Source organism: Dunckerocampus dactyliophorus, chromosome 13 (genome assembly GCF_027744805.1).
Source record: "Dunckerocampus dactyliophorus isolate RoL2022-P2 chromosome 13, RoL_Ddac_1.1, whole genome shotgun sequence".
Taxonomy (NCBI): Eukaryota; Metazoa; Chordata; class Actinopteri; order Syngnathiformes; family Syngnathidae; genus Dunckerocampus; species Dunckerocampus dactyliophorus.
In genome coordinates this window covers 12350226-12370370 of record NC_072831.1, presented here as the reverse complement: position 1 = coordinate 12370370, position 20145 = coordinate 12350226, and the positions used below count along the sequence as shown (strand labels likewise).

Here is a 20145-nt window from a genome sequence, read left to right as displayed (position 1 = left end):
GCGTTGAGATTTCGAACTTTGTTTGTCGGTCCTGTAAGGCAGTGGTCCCCAACCTTTTTTAACCCACGGACCGGCTTGTGTTCCGGTGTTCCGGGTGTTTTTTACATTATAGCGATATAATGAATAAATCATGAATAACATCAAATTAAAAGCACAAAATGAATGCCGACCCACCATCCACCAGTTCAAGTTCCAGCCAAGTTTTTTCCAGAAAGATGATTACATCACTGTTTGACGTGTGTGGTAAAAGGCAGTGCGCTAGCATGAATTAACTTGAGACAAATGTGCACATTAGCACTCAATAAGTCATCAAAACTTACCTTTATGCATTCCCACATAGTATCAGCATTTGACACCAAATATGAGGTGAAAGAAAAATGGTAAAAATACAGTAGTAGTCTATCTGTGCGGCATGAGATAAAGTTAGCACACGCACAATGGACATGCGTCAAGTGAGATGGATGTAACACAGAGAATCCAGCCACTTTTCAAAATAAAACATCAATAAAAAAAAGAAATAATGGAAATTATTTTTTCTTTCTGTGCGGCCCGGTACCAAATGACCCACAGCCCGGTACCGGGCTGCAGCCCGGGGGTTGGGGACCACTGGTCTACAGTATATTTATATATTCTTACATTGTTTGCAAACTCAAGAAAATGAGTCAAAGAATTTAAATGACAGCCATTAGTAGTTTTTGCTTTTGTTTACTTATTTTGCACTATTGACTTTATTATTGCTCCAAAAATTGTGTGTAATAAAAGGGAGTAAGGGAATAATGATAATATTTTATTGATATTATTACATTGTCGTATGAAATATTGCTAAATTGTTCACAAAAAAGTGTGTTCATACAAAAATGATTGCCGAAAGTCTGTTTCCTGTGTTTTATTCAGATTGTAATCATGCTCAACAAAATAAAGGCAAACATTACTAAATCAGTCAATGATCTGGAAAAATGTCAGAGTAAAAAGTATCGGTATCGGTGATACTGGCATTGTTTTTTTTTACTTGGTATCGGATCGATACCAAAAAGTATAGTATCGCTCACTTCTAATTTCTATGCCAAAAATACCCATTGGCTTTTACTTTTGGCCTAACATACAACGTACACGTGTCATTACTTTCACAGAGCTAGGCCAGTTAGATCTGCACAGGTAGCAGAAGGTAGGTCCAAAATAAATCCCTGGCAGGACCCAGGGCTGATTAATGATTAAAGGGGATTAGGAAGGAGGGTCACGGCTTGGCCACTAGTGCTAGTGGCTGGCTTTATATATATACTGTACATGTATATCCGTCTCTACTACTACTACTACCAGCACTCCTTCAGTCATGGCTACGTTTGAGCAAGACTTCAAGATGGGAAAAATGAAAGAAATGTCTGGTCAGCCTTTCCATTAATGCAAAGCAGGTTAAGGTAAGTGGACATAAATACGTTGATCCTCAGTGTATTCGTTCTAAGAGACACTGCAAGATTATGTAAACGTTTTTCCTATCCAGTAACGTGTGCAGTCACAAGGAAGTTTGAAGACCCGAATGCTGCACACACACAATAAACGTAGTCAACACAACGAGGCTAAGCTGCTTATGAAAGACTCCATCTTCCAAGCGGTGGTCAGTACCTTTTCCTGGCTGGACTTGGGGAAAACGGGAGATCATTTGAAGATATTGTAACAATGGCTGTTTTGAAAGTGACATTTACCAAGACCAAGAGGGACAAGCTCGCTCAGGTCCTTTGGATCCTAAATTGGATCTCAGTAGTGACTGGGGTGATCCTGCTCAGCCTGGGCCTCTTTCTCAAGGTGGAGCTCAACAAGCGTCAGGAGCTGATGGCCGACAGAGACATTCAGTATGTGCCCAACATGCTCATATCCGTCGGTCTCATCGCCTGTGCCATTAACTTCCTGGGCGGGAAGATCTGCTACGACTGCGTGGATACTGCCAAGTTCTTACGCTGGAAGCTGATCATGCTGCCCTACATCGTCTGCACCTTCTTCTTCACCTTCTGTGTGCTGGTGGGGGCCCTTATGTGCTACACCATGCACTGGGAGCTGGATGAGTCCCTGAAGGAGGGCTTGACTCAGGCCATGAGGTTCTACAAGGACACAGACACTCCGGGAAGATGCTTCCTGAAGCGTGCCGTGGACAAGCTGCAGATAGAGTTCCAGTGCTGCGGCAACAAAGCTTACAAGGACTGGTTTAAAATCCAGTGGATCAGCAACCGCTATCTGGACATGTCCCACAGAGAGGTGGTTGAGTAAGTACCGAACCCACACGACTCGTCACCTTATTGAAACCACCTTAACACTGACTCTCCTAGTCGCTTGAGGAGCAACGTGGAGGGCAAGTATCTGATGGACGGCGTCCCCTTCAGCTGCTGCAACATCAACTCACCGCGGCCGTGCATCCAGCAGCAGATCACCAACAACTCGGCCCACTTCAGCTACGACCACCACACGGAGGCACTCAACCTGTGGACCAGAGGCTGCCACCAGGCGCTCTTGGACTACTACACGGGCATCATGCACTCCATCGGCCTCACTGTGCTCATCACGTGGCTCTTCGAGGTCAGTGAATGCAACGCAGTACAATTGTTTGGGTTTACATTCCATTCTACGCAAGCGAGTCAGTCATACACACCAGTGACCTGGAGAGATGCAGCCACATTACGATCCTGATTTTTCGTTAATTCGATCATTTAAACAGTCAAGCCGCTACGAAATTTAGATTTTTATTGCCCAGTTTTTAATTTGATTTTTTTTTCTTGTCTTACAAAATATTACTTTCCTGAAAATGAGAATGAGAGGTCACCTCATATTCCGGGTTGTCTTATTTGGGCCAATACAGTAATTGGGGCATCTGTCTGAGGACATTTGGAACCATAATGTATGACTTCGGCTTGGATGAGCCATACCTGTCAACTGTCCCGTTTCCCTGGTTCTATGCAGCAGATGAACAGGTGTCGTCTGCCCTAAATCACCTGGGATAGGCTCCAGCCTCTGCAGTGAGCTTGAACAGGCGAAAAATGGTATGAACGGAAAAAAATGGATGGACGGTCAGGCTATCACCTAAATCAGGAGTCGGGAACCTTTTTGGCTAAGAGAGCCATAAAAGCCACATATTTTTTTAACATTGAATACAACTAAATGTGGGTCTTTTTAAGCAAGACCTCTAAAGTCTCTAAAGTTATTCTTTTTATTAACATTGTTACACTGAAGCTATCCAATAATAAATAAAACACATCTCACCATTAATGCGACTTCTGCTGCTGCGTGCTTTTGCGCCGTACTCCGTATCTTTTTTCTTTTCACCATCTTCTTCGTCAAAAGGGTCGGCTCTACAGAATTAGCGAGCTGACTATTTGATTAAAGGAAGGGAAGTTGATTTTTTGACATCTCAGTGATGCTACCGCATTATCCAGTGATGATCGAATTTTGGTGTCTGACCCAGAAAATATCGGCAGGACAGCTGGCACTGGCTCAGGCCACCCCACATTGTGCTGGAAAATAGATGGATGGACTAAAATGCATAGCAAAGTTTTATATTTTGAGCGTTATTTTTAACAATGTGATTTCTGTAATGTACTGTACTTTAAAAGGTCAGCGAACAAAAAAACAAAAATACAGAGAGCCAGATGCAGTCATCAAAAGAGCTCCCAAGCCATAGGTTCCCTACACCTGACCTAAATAAACAAAAATTGTTATTAGAACACTTTTTGGCACCAACCATTGTTGGTGGGGGTACCAACCATTGTGGTGCGGTACCTTAAGGGTGGACATACCCACAAACAAACAACATAAAATGCTGAATGTCCTCCAACGTTTATTCAGTGCGCTGTTTAATATAACTTATCCTATACTGTATGAACACAAGAGTGAAGTTCTATTTGAGAGGAATAAATGCCATAAACCCTCTTGTCCTCGTTTTAGTTGTCCGTGTTGACGGGGGTTCGTTACCTCCAGACGTCTCTGGAGAACGTGCTGAGACACGGAGACCCCAACTCTGAGTCTGACGGCTGGCTGCTGGAAAACAGCTTCATAGAGACGGCTCGGACCAACCTGAACATCATTAAGACCCTCAGCAAGAACAACCATGTGGACACCGCCAACAACGGAGACCCTAACATCAACATACCGTCCACTGTCAAAGCCCACTACGGGCCTGACAACGTGCCTCCTCAGCAAATACCTGTAGCCAGCTGACCCCCAACGTTGGTTGGAGATGAAACTGTTGCATCGTTGGACCTCAACAGACCTCATGAGAAGCCTTTTTAATGGAGGCTAAAACATCTTAAGGGACCCTCAGTTGCCTTTTGTGTAACACTTAAGGAGGTACCTTGTGGCCTTGACCAACTGAATGAAGGCTTCGGAGTCAAAGTGGGTTGTTGGTCAATTTCCGGGGGGGTCGTAAGCTCCTTTACTCATCATCAAGGAAATGACTTTTTGATTCATGTTTGCAGGAGTCACTTCATTATCATTTATTGATGGAGAGTATATGCATTGCGTTATTGCCATACACGTTATAGCTTCATATGTTTGTTCCATACATATATTACTGTGGAAAAGGCCATCCTTAGATTTGCAGGAGATCCCAGCACCAGCAACAAATGACAAAAATTGATACGCCCACAAAAATGTCTATTTTTGTTACACAGCTCGCTCCTCCCCCCCCCGCAAACCCTCCTGATAGCTGCTGTAATTATTAGATTAGATTCAGCTCCAGAACGCTTTCCTTTTCTCTTCAGTATGCCTCACCAACGTATTAAACACATGTCAAGTATAACATGTACACAGTACATGAGGTGCTTCCCACTCATGAATGATAATGTACGATAATCCATGAACAGATGGAATCAGAGTCACGGTGTAGAAGATATGTTTCACTTTTGCGTCTCACGGCAACTGTGGTGCGTTCAAGAACCGCCAAACAAAGTGAGAAATCTCAACGCTTGACAGAGGAACATTACCCGTGAAGCATAAAAACATGAACATGTAAAAAAATGCGGTACATGTACGCTGTACTTAACATGTGTGATCACTTGTTTAGAAATTCTAACTGACTTTGGGTGAATGAGATGTGTTTTCTACAGAAAAAACATCTTTTTTATCACAGTGTTCCCTCGTTTATCGCGGGGACAGGTTCCCAAAATAGCCCGCAATAAGTGAAATCCGCCAAGTAGCCAAGGTGATTTTTTTTTACAATTATTATATATGTTTTAAGGCTGTAAAACCCCTCACCTCAAGAAGGTGGCCACTTAGCGGATTTCACTTATTGCAGGCTATTTTGGGAACCTATGCTCCGCAATAAACGAGAGAACACTGTAGTCATGAAAATAAAGAAAACGCATTGAATGAGAAGGTGCATCCAAACTTTTGGCCTGTACTGTAAGTCTTAAAACAATCAAAATAGAAATTGTCTTTCACTTGTATACAAGCACGTAATTTGCACGTGGTTACGGGGGTCAAGACCCACGCAAAAATCAGATCCAGCCAATGTAACCCCCCGAATATATTCACATCATTCCGATTTAACAAAAATATACATCATCTTGCATTAATATCAAGTTGATTTTCTGTATTTATATCATTTGCCTGCAAAACAGTCGCATGTTTAGTCATCCGGTAATGTAACCCCCCCTTCAATACTTGGTATCACCCAACCCGCTTCCTCTACTTAATGTTCACTAGTTGCTGTATGTTTGGCGTGGATGGGGACAGCAGAACCGCGGAAAAATGAAAAGAGCACTAAAAGGCGGACAGACAGCATTTTTTCATTGTAGCTCGACACCTCAACCTAATAAAAAATAGGAAAAACTCCTGACCAAAAAGAGGAAAATACCCGTATTGTTAAGTTAGATGATGATTTGTGACCGGAGTTGGCAAGCTAGTCGTTCGATCGCCAGTGTCCTGTCAGGTAGCGGCGTTACTAGTTTAACTACATTTCTCGGTTGAGTGATCGTAACGTCGCTGTTTTCCGCATCAAATATGTTGTCAGTAATGAAGGTATTTTACTGATCAAATAACGTGATAGCCGACACAGAAGCTACATTCAACCGGGCATTCCTAAATTTTAAATGCAACAGAGTTTCTGTTGCGGGCGGAGCGGTAACCATGGTGATGACAGACGCTCCTTCAAGTGACATTACGTACCAGTCCTGACTCCTGCTGCAGCAGGGCGGCTGGGGAGCACGCAGCGGGTGTCAGAGGAGGGGAGACTTCGATGAAGTGTCGTGAATCTTGACAAGCTTTGGGAAATACCAGAATGTATTTCCTTCAATTCTGCTTTGACGTCACTTGTCATTTTTAATCGGCCTGTTACCACGTGAACATTAACTAAGCTTTTTTTTTTTAACATAAGGTTCAAGAATGTGATTGCCGAACAAGTGACCAAAGAGAAGGAAATGACCAAGGAGGCACAGCCTAATCACAGTCAAAGTATCACAGTGTATTTCTAATACAGGCACGCCAAATTACCCCGACTCCTTTTAAAAAAAGTAAATGATTCAATAAATAAGTAACCCCCCCTCCCAAAGGTAGATCCAAAGTTACACCCTTGCTTGTACAGCACTTTCCCACCTCCAAGTCACTAAAAGCGCTTTAACACTGTTGGCACATTTACGTACTGATGACGCAGCATCAGGAGCAACTGGGGGTTCAGTATCTTGCCCAAGGATGCTTCGACATAATCATTTTTTTCTGTCAGCAGATTTGTTAATTTAAACAACGGTCTAACAAAGTAAAAAAAAAAATGTCAGTAGTTAAAAATACGAAATTTTGTCCTTAATTTCCGAAATGCAACCTTTCTTAGGCTTCAGTTTTTGCAATGTGCTCATGTTCGTCCCAGAAGTGTGTGATTCATCCAACCATGCCTTTATAGACTTCACGCAGGATAAAAATGCAAAGTTGGAAGCTGAGAATTGTCCCTAAAAGTCTTGATAGGATGAAGAATGATCTTCAGGAGGCGTCAAGGTGCTGTCTGTCATGAACGGGTATTTCATGGGGGCGCTCGCATTCGAACATATTACATCCTGCCTTCTTCCTGCTCAGAGTATGCAAGCCACACCCACGTAACACTCACATGGAAGAAAAGGTGACAAGCGCTTCTCTAAGACTGCGAGTTTGGCTATGCACACGAAATACGTACCGGAAACGCAATCGGTTCTGCACATGCGCGAGATCTACGTCACTTCCGCCCTTAGCAAATTTTTTACGACAGCGCTTCTGTGACGTCACGTGCTGTGGTACTTTAAAAAAAAATGTATGTATGAACATAAATGGTCAATAACCATACTTCATATACAGTTATGGAAAAAATGATTAGACCACCCTTGTTTCTTGAGTTTATTGATACATTTTAATGCAACGATAACAAATATAGCTCATAAGAGTTTAATTTAAGAGCTGGTATCTAGCAACTTCCATGCTTTTCTTGCTAATGATCAACTTAAGTTCTTACACGAATAGTTATAACATTGTACTGCTAAAAAATGTAACTCTTATGAGCTATTTTTGCTGTCATTGTTATATTTATACAAACAAAGATACATTTAGTTGTATCAGGCAATAAAATGAACAAGAAACTGAAGAAACAAGGGTGGTCTAATCATTTTTTTCCATGACTGTATGTAATATATGGGGGGTTCTTTTATTAGTGACTCTTACTAAAAGACTTGGTTAGCATGCGGATGTTTCTATCGTCTAATGACACCCACCAAGACCGAGCTACGTAAAAACTTACGCGATGCACGTAACGCAGACGTAAACGTCATAGCCGGTTACCTTTAACATATATTAAAAAAATGAATAAAACACATAAAATGCAGCGATATTTCAATGTCAACAACTGTAAGTAGAGCGCAATGATTGATTAATCTACAGGATTCAGCGGGAGTTTTTTTTCTAAATAGAGAAATACCATCCATCCAAACATATCTTCCTAGCAAATGCTTTTGTGTGTATTTTTTTCAGTGGCGAAAAAAAAACCGTTAATTTATGGAACCAAGAGGGATTATAAATGATCCACTTGCACCATGGATATGATATAAGAAAAAAGAATCAATTACGGTATGTTGTAATTTCTCACATCTTAATAAGGTTTTTAAAACACTGTAGATCGACGGACGGCGTAGATTACACATACCTAACACGTGACTACCAAAAAATAGGATGTAGAGGCTTTCTGCACATGCGTAGAACCGATTGCGTTTCCGGTACGTATTGTATTTTCCACCTCCAAGGCACAATATGTCTTCTAAAACCACTACCGGTAACAAATGCTAGCCGGTGGTGGTGTTCTTGTATTTTTTTGTATGAAAAAGTGTGTAATTTGGCACCAAGGAGGGAATAGCACCTTTAATGGACTCCACCTCTGCACTGTACATATACGTATATAATGTAAAGAGACATACGGTATTTAGACTCATGTTTTTATTACCACAGCCTGGAAGCCATGTAGTGCTATCAAACAGCACAATCATACTAAAGTCACCTATTTTCCAAAGGGTAAGACATGATAGAAGTATGAATTATTAGCATCTATACACTTAGTGTACTTTTTCGATCTGTGTTGAATAAATAAACACCATGTAGTTTTCATCAGAGGAAGGTTATATTCATTCGTGTTTTGCAAAACAGCAAAGACTAGGTGTTAAAAATGAGGGAAAAACAGATAAGCAGGTAAATAATAACTGGGTAAATGAAAAGTGGTTAATAGACATCACTCCTCAGCATTATGAATCCACACGTGTAAGTTACAACAAAGTCAGACCAGCGTGTAGGTCAAAGGTCAAGGTGTGTGGCTCTACTGTATGTCTATATTTAAATGAGTCTACTGGTTTCTCCTAGTTGGTGCTTATTTGCATTCGCGCAGCAGACAAATTAAAACAAGGCTAATCTACTAGAAAATGTTTCTTTTCTGTCCATACTTTTCCTCCCCTTCCTCCCTCTCCTGGCGGTGTCTCTGAGCTCCAGCAGGAGGCTTTTGGCTTCCGTGCGAATACGCGCCCTCAGGAAGCAGCAGAGAGCATCTCCACGCGAGCTTCTTCACGACTCTGCCTTTGCTGCTGGCTCCACCATCACAACATCTGCCAGTCGAAAGCGAACATGACGTTGACCAACTCCAGACTGCGAGCGATTTCCTCCAGGATGCAGTGCTGCTGCCACATCTGCTTCAACTTCCTATAACGCTCCGGACAAAGGTGCAATGGATTGCCCCTCCTTGGGTTAGGAGACAAGAACAAATAAGCCTTGATTAACATCGGCAGAAATGTAAGAATAAATAAATCAATTTATTGATTATTAGGAGTGCTTCTGCTAAAGAGACGTTACTCAAAGGTCAACTTTAAGAGAATGTACTGTTGCAGCTTTTCACTTATTCCATCCATCCATCCATTTTCTGTACTGCTTCTCCTCATTAGGGTCGTGGGGGTATGTTGGAGCCTATCCCAGCTGACTTCGGGCGACAGGCACATATAGACAAACAACCATTCACACTCACATTCATACCGATGGACAATTTAGAGTCGCCAATTAACCTAACATGCATGCAGTTTGATTTAACTTAAAAATAAGCCTCTTGTGTTCATTCATTGTGTGTACAGTCAAACTTTTTATTATTTATGTGACATTTGGTCCTGTTTTCTTTTATATACAATTTAGGTGCCTAAATAATTGTGTAGTAGGGTGACGTGCAGGGTTTCATTACATTTGATATTCACATGAGCTAGTCTGATGCAATTGAAGGCAAAATAAGGTTCGGATATTCGCTATGAAAAAAAACTGCATAAACGGGCCTTACTCAATGTTAATTAAAGACCCCTGCACTAAAGTATCAAATTGAGTTTTCTTTATTGTTAATAAATAGGTGGCTATCGATGATAAATGATACATTTTGGCCTTGGCAGAGGTCTGCAACGTACTGTCGAGTACAATGATTCTCATTCTGGAATAGAAAAGCCTCTAAAATTGTAATATTCTTTCTTTGGGAATTGGGATTATGCAACATTAAAGACTGAACTCAAGAAAAATAAGATAACAAATCCTCCTGGTGGAATCATCACGTCATTTACTACATTTAAGCATTATTATGATATTGAAATGAATACACAGTGAATTAAATAGATAATTAACATGTGCATTAATTAACTAAAATGTGAACTAATGCACTGAATTGTCAATTAATGAAATTGTGAAATAGAATTTTTGCCAGCAGCAATAGGAGATACATAAAAAAACGTACTGTGTGCTTAAGTGCTCAGAAACATGACTAAAAATACAATTATTTTTACTACTTCTAATAATAAAAAACTATGAAATCAGTTAAAAAGATTTTTGGTCAGGTGAAAGTTGAGCTTGTTACCCGAGATGAGGGTCAGTCTCGCCGTAGTCATCCAAATACGGAGCAGGATATGTGCTTCCTCGAGTCTTACTGGCCATCAGTACGATTTCACACTCTCTTATCCTGTCGGCAGATAAAAATTACATTCCTGTACAAAATATTTAAGCACATCTTCGGGGGGGGGAAACAGATCTTGAATCAGACCTGAGAAACATGCCCACTCCTGCACCACAGGTGGCTGCATGAGCGGTACAGGCGCCCACATCTTCTCCATCCAGTTGACTGAGGCAGCAGGAGCTCTGAGAACACAGCATGGTGCCACAGAACAGGCACAGGGTGGGATGCTTCCGCTCGTCATCTGCAGACTTGGGACACCTGAGGAGTAAGATGTGTACAAGATGTGAGACCGTTTACCAGCTAAACATTACCTCGGGAATTAAAGGATGATAGGGATGATAATATTGGCCGACCGGTATCGGTTCACTTTTTTACTGCAGAGAATGATTTATTAATTAGATGTCTGACGATGTGAAAGCTCAACATGATGAAAGGACGGCAGCCATGAAGCATTGGGGAGGCACTTTTTATGAGCACGCAGCTTTGTCTCACCATCACACCACACAGCCGTCAACAGCCAAAAGACAAAACAGCACACTTCTGACCTTCACAATAAAAACACTGAAGTACATCCTGTCAGATGGCAACTAACAGAAAAACAGCTTCAATTCCCAATGAAAGCGTTGGCCATGTATGGAGGAAGTAAAGCATCTTCCTTAAATTGGTCATTATTTTTTTATGACTTTGGTGAGATATAGCACTTTTTCTATAACTTGGATTGCATATTGCAGTATTTGTCTTATTTTGTTTATTTGTGAAATGCATCCAGTGGCATCACAGTAAAAGAGGCATCGTGTTCATTCATGCCACAAGATGTGACCTGGGGGAAGAGCTGCTGCCAATATTTATATTGGTTGATATCAGTGCTGGACAATAGCGGTATATCAGGTATCAGTAAAAAGTTCATATCGAGCATCTCGAGAAAGGAGTCATGTGTGCCACTCACTGGAAATGGCTGGCTTGATTGAGGAGGGCACTGTAATCCTCCGGGAGGTCGATCAAATGATTTCTTCTCCTTGGGTACCTGTCGAAATAGAGTTGATTGACCAATTTGGTGATGAAGTGTGATTACTTTTATTAAAAACAAAAAACAAATCAAAAACTACCTGACTGTCTGAATTTTGCCTTTCAGGCCTTTTATTATTGCTGGGCTGCTGCACCACCTTCAAGAAAAAAAAAACATTTAGCATTTCTGTTGAATACTAATGTTGCTCTAATATTAAAAACCAACCTCTGCAGCAGTGGTGCTATGGTGTCTCTGTGATCCTGGAAGAGCTGGAACACATTAGAGGGCAGAGCCAAGTAGCTGCATACTGCCTCCATCTGACCTTGACAAGAAACTGCAACATCCACAAAATATCAGCACGAATTTGTCAACATCCAGTAGCCTATAATTACATCATCATAAGTCCCACCCACCAGAAGTGGAGAAAAGCTCCTCTGGAGGACGAACACCCGTAAAGCAGCTGAAAAAGAGAGCGGTACAGCGAAGAAAAGAGATGATTCCCATCTTCACTCTTTCAACCACAGATGCGCCGGACACATCTGAGAGCAGCCTGGAAATATCCACACAAAAAGCAAAGATCAACATCTTATACGTACAATGGCAAGGAACACGTCTGGTCCTGTATATATATATTTAAACAAAAGTGTCCAATTTGCACCTCCCAGTGTGTTGTGACACTATATTGTGTAGTTCTGCTGCTGCTCTGGCCTCTTCGGTCTCCTCTTCACCAGCAACTACAGGGAAGTCTGCACAGGATGGAATCATTTCAAGCACCAAATGTTTACTGTCATCTTCAAATAACTAAGTGTATATAAAACTACAGTCCTGAAAAAGCTAGGATACCCCATGTCATTTTTTCACATGCCTACCCGAAAATGCTTTGAAGGATGCTTTGCCAGCATACACTACATGTCATACAGAAATCCACAAAGTTCTATAATCATTCGACAAGTCATCAACGACTTATTGCCAATTAACTGCCACTGCAAATACATTTTGGTTGATGGTGGCTATGTTTTTTGATCAATCTTGCTCACATTTTACAGACATGTGCTTGTTAGTCCTCTGTGTAAATTCTGTTGTGATTCGGCAGAACACCCTAAAGTTACAGCGGGTGTCTCGTAGAGCACATTGAACAGTATGAGAAATTACAAGTCAAATCTGACTTATGGGAATCAAATTTTGGGGTTTAAATAACAGCGCCACCACTTGGTGTATTGGTCAGACAAATAATAGCACAGCCAACATAGTGTGGGTGCATGTTTTGACAAATGTTCACTCTTTTGTGTGCAGCAGTTGAGACAGTGAAGAGTTAACTTACACGAACAAGCGTGTAAGGGTACATTGGCTTGAGAAATCAATGTTGAAAAATTGCTAGTTAGAACAACAAAGCATTTCAGTTGCTCAAAACTAAATGAAAAATATACAAAATGATAATATTTTAAATGCTACAAATACAATTTTGGAAATACATTCAGGTCACAGGCATACATTTGCAATGTATCTTCCCTTAATTGAATTGAGATGTTGCTTGAAAAATTCTAATCTACCAACCACAGCATATAAATGTCTGATCAGGTAGATGGCAAGTCTTTTAATATTACAGGTCACACAGGAGATCAGGAGATGTGTACCTGTTGTGAGGAGCAGCACCTGCAGGATGTGAGCCATTGTGACCAGATGCAGTAGATACAAGTGGTTGTAAGCTGAACTGACAGCAGACGGCTGCAAGTCCACAGCTTCTTCCTGGTACAGCGAGGGTATGGACAACACTAAACTCACCTGGAAACACAAAACAAAACACAAGCAAAAACACAAGGTTAAAGGGGTAGTTCAGATTTTTTGACATGAAGTTGTATGACATCCCCATCAGCAGTGTAGTCCAATAACAGCGACTTACTGATGCGAATGTTTTAATCTTTTGAACGCATGTTGTTTTGAGAAGGCAAACTCTTTACTTAATTGTGCCCAGCAACTAAGTGGAACTACGTTCACCACGGAAATCTGAACTGGGCTTAGGAGACCAAGTGGGGGATACATTGCTGTTATTGGACTACAATGCCGATGGGGATGTCATACAACTTCATGTCAAAAAATCCGAACTATCCCATTAAGTACATAAATATTCCCTTATTTTAACTGCAAAGATGTTGCTGTTGATCAGAAAGGATGATCTTGGAGATCAATAAAGTGTCTAAATGTAGGTTAACTGTACCTAATCATTTGCAAAGATGCACTTAGACATTGAGACATGTAACTGAAACAACTGCATAATAAACAAAAGTGTCGTCATTCACCCTACCAGAAGGTGGAAGAAATCAACTTCCAGAATAGATGGCGTGTTCTTTCTGCTTGTGACTGGCAGCAGCACTGGGAGTAGACATGAGTTAATAATGTTAAGATGTCATACATAAGGGTGAAAAAGTGTAAATGTGTTTTAATGGCACATTGTACCTGCTAACATATCAGTGAAGTGTCTTTGGATAACAGCCTGCGAGCATTTAATTCTGTGCGCTGCTGAGAACTGAACAATTGCCTTCAGACCTGCCAGCTAGAAGAGAGTAGCATTTGATATTGACTTATGAAGACATTCATTATATTGATGAGCTATAGCTGCAGACGAACCTGTCTGTTCTGTAAGGACCCAAAAAGCGGCTTGTCCTCTTCCTGCAATATGTTCTCTGTGATCACACAGCATGCAAATTGACAATAGTGTTCACAGTAAAAAGTAAAAGCGTTTTAACAAAAAATGAAAGTCATACCAATGGCCTGAATAGTGAAGGCACAGGTGTTCCAGGCCATGAGGGGCACACGTGGACACAGCTCATTGGGTACCGTCTGTAGTCCCACCCTGTGGACTGTGGTGGCGCACACAACCAGCATCTCTGCTATACTGTCGGAGAATTTTCTCCTACAGACATCAAGTTAAAAAGACTAAGGATGGGGTTTCAAAAGGAAGCACAGATGACATTGAAGGAGCATTCCTTACGGTTCTTGTACGCCGTAGCTCAGGATGGACCTGAAATCCGGCTGACTCTCCCCGCATAACACTGAGTTGTCATTATTAGCGCTTTCCATGTTGAAATCTGAAGGAGAAAGTGGGGAAATCTGCATTAACTTCTTGTTCAAATATCCAATTGAAGTACTGAGACACACTTCATCATAAAGAGAGATGCAGCCGTGAGACAGAGACCTGCTCTGAAAGCAAGCCATCAAATAATAGCACAAATAATAATAATAAATACCAATATAGGAGTTATGTTAACTTTGAGATAATGATGACCACTTAAGCAGTCGTCAAACAACTGTCAAGCAGGTAAATAAAGTGCTGTGAAAAGGTATTTGTCCCCTTCCTAATTTCGTACTTTTTTGCATGTTTGTTACACCTAAATGTCTCTTCATCAAACAGACTTAAATATTAGACAAACACAGCCCAAGTAAACACAAAATGCAAGTTATAATTTTAAAAACAAACTATCCAAACCTACATGGAACTATGTGGAAGAAATGATTGCCCCCCCTCGTTAAATCATGATGTAACTGTGGTAAATCACATTTTTTTAAAAGGCGGGTTCAATTTCACTGGCCACACAGGGGCTCATTCAGCCTCTTTGTGGAGGCGGGGCTACTAGTGAGTGGATACAGAGTGCTAGCAGTTAGCTTTGTGTGGCAACATGCATGAAGGCACAGAAGCGTTGGTTTCTGACGTGAATGCCACAGCTGACAGCCCCAGTATGGGAATATTTTGGTTTTAAACAGAATGAACAAGATGAGTGCATGAACACCGATGGCCGACACGGACAGTTTTCTCAACTGGGAAAAAAAAAACAACTACAGATGGAGGTGCCTTGGGCAGCGGCGCCTTTGTTCCAACAGTCAATGCTTACTGAGGCATTTGGTCGGCAAAGTAAATATAAACAAAACAGTGCAAAATGGTGCGTGCTGGCAGACAGTGTCGCTCGCTACATTGCTATATATGTATATGTATATGTATATGCCATAAATGTTATGCCATATAATTCTGATGTTTCAGTGAAAGAACAAGAACAACAATGTGGTTGATCTCGAACGTCTTTTACTGTGAATAACTTGTACCTCAGCCAACAAACAAGCTAATGTGGCTCACACAGGTACACTATACTTGAGTACCATCTCGTGGTTCAAATTTGAATTACACCTCTCATGACAATAACTAATGAAAAATGGTCTCAAAAATGTTGTCGATAATATTGATTATCGATGATAATTTGTAACACAATTATCGACCGGCAAAATTTTTTATAGTGATGTCCCAAAAAACCTACAACATCTAAAGCAGTGATTCTCAACTGGTAGGTGGCTGACCCGTTTTCACTCCTCGGTCGTGAAAATAATGAATAATGAATTGAATGCGCCTCGTGTTGTTGTGTATGCCATTCACATGGTACGGCACCATGAGGTGTATGCCATGTTTAAGGGCGACTTTATCATGCTTGGGCAGGAGGTAAAGGACATCGAGTGGGGACATAACATCCCGTCTATGGCTCACAAAATGGCTGGGTGCTGTCCACAGGAGAGGGACAGGGGCACTCCAAGAGCGTGCTAAAGAGAGAGTGTCTAATCCGCTGCAGGTAACTTCGTGTTTGTGAGGAATTCTGCCCACATTGATGACTTTTAGGTGTGACAGTAAAGCAGACTAGGAGGCAATTCACGCCCAATTCGAACTACTGGCCCGGGCATGGGGTGGCCTATAGAAGAAATGCCCATCCTATTGTGAAACTTACCTACTGAGTTAATCACAGGAAAAGTTACATTTGTATATTTAAATGTTTTTGAATTGTACTTTTTATCTGAAGAGTTGGATCAGTTGGACTCCCTTGACTTTCTGATATTTCATCTCCCATCCAACTCCAGGTCCAGTTTATTTGATTAAACTCTGTGTGTCATGTACTGGAGACTTTTATAAACACTTTTTATTCAAATGATTTTTAGGTTTGTGGATAAAAATGTATTGTTTTTAAATGTCCATTAAACTTGTTTTGTATTACATCAAATCAAATTCAAACTGCACTTTAATGTCTTTTCATTAAATAAAAGACATTTTACAAATTTGAGTTGAAAAATGTCCACCATTTGGGTCGCTGCTTGACAATGAGGTGTGATGGTGGGTCCTGCAGCCAAACCAGTTGAGAACCATTGATCTAAAGAACTGCAGGCCTCACTTAAGGCCAGTGTTCAGGACAACCATAAGTAAGACACTGATCAAAATGGCAGGAGAGAAAGGAAGAGAAAGAGAAAGACAGCAGTGAGCAGCAGTGACATGGCCTCCACTGTCGGTCCACCATCGGGAGGGTGTAGGAAGGGTCGGAACACCCAGGGAACAATGGGTACCGCCTTACGACATCAACTCCCCCTGGCCAAGGCTACATTCACTTAAGGTGAATAGTAAAAGTATCTTCGGATGTAATTCCAAACTAGGTCATTAGGCTATTACCAAACATGCTATGCTTTTAACATTGTGGAGGTTGGTGTGTGACAAACACATTTGAAAAGACCTAGAACAAGGATGGGGAGTCAGCAGCCGCTCTCTCTGGTCCAAAATCAGTAACCTTTCACCTCCCACATGCTCTTTTGAACGAATTGACTAAAATTGGGTGGGATGTACCACATTCTCTTCAGTTTCACTTCAATTCCTGTAGGTGTAATGGCTTATAATCCTAACACTTTTGTATCTTTTATAATAGATACACACATATATCGCTTCTCACCATTATCCTGAGTGATGGCCTTGAGTCCTTTAATCCTGGCCTCAAGGATCTGGACCCAGCGAGTCAGAGTCAAATGATGACCAATTATCTCTGCGTTTTCACTGCAAACACAAAGAATTACATTCAAGCTAATTCCGCTCATGATTGTAGCAGACTGACACACAGACGGTGGATCGGACTCACTAGTTGAATACAAGTGGCTCCAAGGGGATGAGGGGGACAACGGTATTGCATAGCGACTTGCACAGAGGACACAGGTACTCCCCATTCTCAAGGTCGATGATGAGTTCAGCATGAAGACGATTCCTGGTTGTATTCTGGACTGCCTCAAAATATCTAATTAAATAAATAAATAAGGAAAACACTGCAATGTACAGGTATATAAAACCCCATAGGATGGTGTAGCTTACTTACTTTTGCCAACATGTGGCGTGCATGACATGCCCACAGCTGCCCGTGTGGGTGCCCACAGCCAGTTCAGGAGGCATGAATGATGGGTAGGATGTGGCTGTTCATGGAAAAAACATGAATCACATTAGAAAAAAGAAAAGTCCCCTAAAAACATCACACAGTACAGTGCAAAAATAATATGCCACCATTAGAGGTGATGTTTTAGCACTAGGCTGCTTATGCTGTTATTGTACATTTCATAGGGACAAATCTTTTCACATGTTCAAGCATACCATCTTTAGCCTTTAGCCTTTAGCCATGATGGTTGCTGCATTGCAGCAGCTTGGACTGGGCATGCAGCCAATGTTGATTTCTCCACAGAGCAGCTTATGATGTCAAATTTGAATTCCACTTTCACTTTCACTTTTACGCATTGCCACCAGACAAGTCTGTCTCGCTTCTTTGGGAGTCATATTGGAGATTAAACTTAAATTATTAACTAAAAAGAACAAACGTGACATAAAGGCAGTGCATACGTAACCACAAAACGGTGAAACTCTGAATGTTGAATGTTGTTTCAAACCAAGGACCACCTGTACTGTGTTGGTAGTTAGTTGTAGTTGTAGTAGTAGTAACAAAGCGTGTAAGTGGTGGGATGTATGTATGTACAATATGTATGTATGTATTAGTGAATGGAGGCTGACCGTCAGCACTGCTCGTGGGCATCTTTCCTCTGCACTGAGTCAACACAGTGGACCTCTGGACACATGCGGTTAGCACCATGGCCGGAGCCTGGGCCGCGACTTCCTGTTCCTCCTGACAAAGAATGCAAGTCAACACCTCCTTCTCTGCGGGGGTGGACCCTCGTTGGGGCCCCACAGCAATGCACATCTCCTTCTGCTCCATGGAACTGTTGGAGGAATGGACATAAGTCCAAATGATGGTACTATCACTGTAGGGGTGGTTATTTAGAGCAGCTCTCCTCACCTTTCTGTAGATGCGACAGGCTCTCCCTGCATGCCACTTTCTGGCATGTTTTCATAGAGCATCTTGTTGGACTCTATGAAGTTTTTCTGCATGGCTGACATTTGTGCCATGATTTTCTGACGGTGAAGTTTGGCAGCTTCGGCTTTCCGTTTGCGCTCAGCTTTTTCTTTGTCCTGAGCGCTCTGTCGCAAACATTTGAAATGTGAGACAGCAATTGTCACATGGCTAAATAATGTGCAAAGTTTTACTATGCTTGCAGCTACCTCCTCAGGCTTGCTTGTATCCATGCTCATGGAGGTAGTTGGACTGGACTTCTCTCTGAGGCACTTGACTATCTCAAACATCTAGCAAGGGAAATTCAGACAGAAAGTCATACAGTACTTCACACTAGTGAGTCCACCTCACACATTTAAAAATATTATATCCTTTCGATAAACAATAATGAAAAAAACCCAACATTTTGATACAATGTAAAGAAGTTGGTATACAGCTTATATAACTAAATAAAAGCAACATTTACGGTCCTCTACACAAATAACTCAACACCATTAATGTCTAAACCGATGAGTGAACCCCTGAGTGAAAATGTCCAATTTAGCCAATTAGCCATTGTCCCACCCCGGTGTTATGTGACTTGTTCGTAGTACAAGGTCTCAGGCGTGAATAGGAAGCAGGCGTGTTAAATTTGGTGTCATCACTCGCTCATACTGGTCACTGAAAGCTCAACATGGCACCTTATGGCAAAGAACTCTGAGGTTTTGGGGGGGGGATTGTTGTTCTACATAAAGATGTTGTAGGCTATTAGCAGATTGCCAACACACTGAAACTGAGCTGAGACCATACAGTGCTTTAACAGGGCAGCTTCAGAACAGGTCTTGCCATGGTTGACCAAAGACTGCACATGCTCAGCATCCTATCCAGAGGTTGTCTTTGGAAAATAGAAATATGAGTGCTGCTGCCATTGCTGCAGAGGTTGAAGGAGTGGGGGGTCAGCCTGTCAGTGCTCAGACCACACGTTGCACTCTGCATCAAATTGGCCTGCACGGTGGTTGTCGGAGGAACCATATCCTTTGGTCTGATGTGACTAAGATAATGTTATTTGCTAATCTTATTTGTGTAGCAGCAGCAAGGTGAGGAGTACAAAGACAAGAGTGTCTTGCCTACAGTCAAACATGGTGTTGGGAGTGTTATGATCTGGGGCTGCATGAGTACTGCTGGCACTGGGGAGCTGCAGTTCAACAAGGGAAACATGAATGCCAACATGTATTGTGATGGCGTGTGAGGGCTGTTCTCACTTTTGCGAGGTACTGCACAGTAGATACTTTTTGTAAAAAATAAATAAAATAAAAAAACAATTTCTGAAATGTAAACTGGCTAAGTGAGAAAGCTACCTGTAGAAGCCACAAGATCATGTCTTTTTGCGCTTCAAGCGAACGAGCACTCTTCATTTTTGACAGCAAAAGGAACAGAGACTTGCCGTGTTCTGAACCGACCTCTGGTAAGAACAGAAGCAGAATTAAACCCCATATTTTGTGGGAAAGGGAGGAACAATTTTCAATTCCGTA

The 20145-nt window shown here is 41.6% G+C and overlaps 2 protein-coding genes across 3 annotated transcripts in view; one reads left to right on the top strand and one right to left on the bottom strand.

The window, feature by feature from the left end:
• Nucleotides 1-1230: 1230 nt before the first annotated feature.
• Nucleotides 1231-9118, top strand: prph2la (peripherin 2-like a). Its single transcript, XM_054796221.1, has 4 exons — nt 1231-1415; nt 1499-2255; nt 2319-2565; nt 3928-9118. The coding sequence occupies exons 2-4, from the start codon at nt 1675-1677 to the stop codon at nt 4198-4200; spliced, it is 1101 nt and encodes a 366-aa protein (XP_054652196.1). The 5' UTR covers nt 1231-1415; nt 1499-1674; the 3' UTR covers nt 4201-9118.
• Nucleotides 7422-20145, bottom strand: part of ubr1 (ubiquitin protein ligase E3 component n-recognin 1) — a 35444-nt gene continuing 22720 nt past the window's right edge. For both annotated transcript variants that reach the window (XM_054796219.1, XM_054796220.1), the window contains exons 27-47: nt 19972-20075; nt 18844-18924; nt 18581-18762; nt 18298-18503; nt 17618-17711; nt 17387-17539; nt 17204-17304; nt 14446-14542; nt 14219-14367; nt 14082-14137; nt 13911-14007; nt 13759-13826; nt 13091-13238; nt 12115-12202; nt 11870-12006; nt 11682-11790; nt 11557-11613; nt 11397-11474; nt 10538-10708; nt 10355-10456; nt 7422-9213 (exon numbers count right to left, since the gene is read on the bottom strand). In XM_054796219.1, coding sequence (XP_054652194.1) covers nt 9072-9213; nt 10355-10456; nt 10538-10708; nt 11397-11474; nt 11557-11613; nt 11682-11790; nt 11870-12006; nt 12115-12202; nt 13091-13238; nt 13759-13826; nt 13911-14007; nt 14082-14137; nt 14219-14367; nt 14446-14542; nt 17204-17304; nt 17387-17539; nt 17618-17711; nt 18298-18503; nt 18581-18762; nt 18844-18924; nt 19972-20075 — 2420 coding nt within the window. In that variant the 3' untranslated portion in view covers nt 7422-9071. The remainder of the gene's footprint in view (nt 9214-10354; nt 10457-10537; nt 10709-11396; nt 11475-11556; nt 11614-11681; nt 11791-11869; nt 12007-12114; nt 12203-13090; nt 13239-13758; nt 13827-13910; nt 14008-14081; nt 14138-14218; nt 14368-14445; nt 14543-17203; nt 17305-17386; nt 17540-17617; nt 17712-18297; nt 18504-18580; nt 18763-18843; nt 18925-19971; nt 20076-20145) is intronic.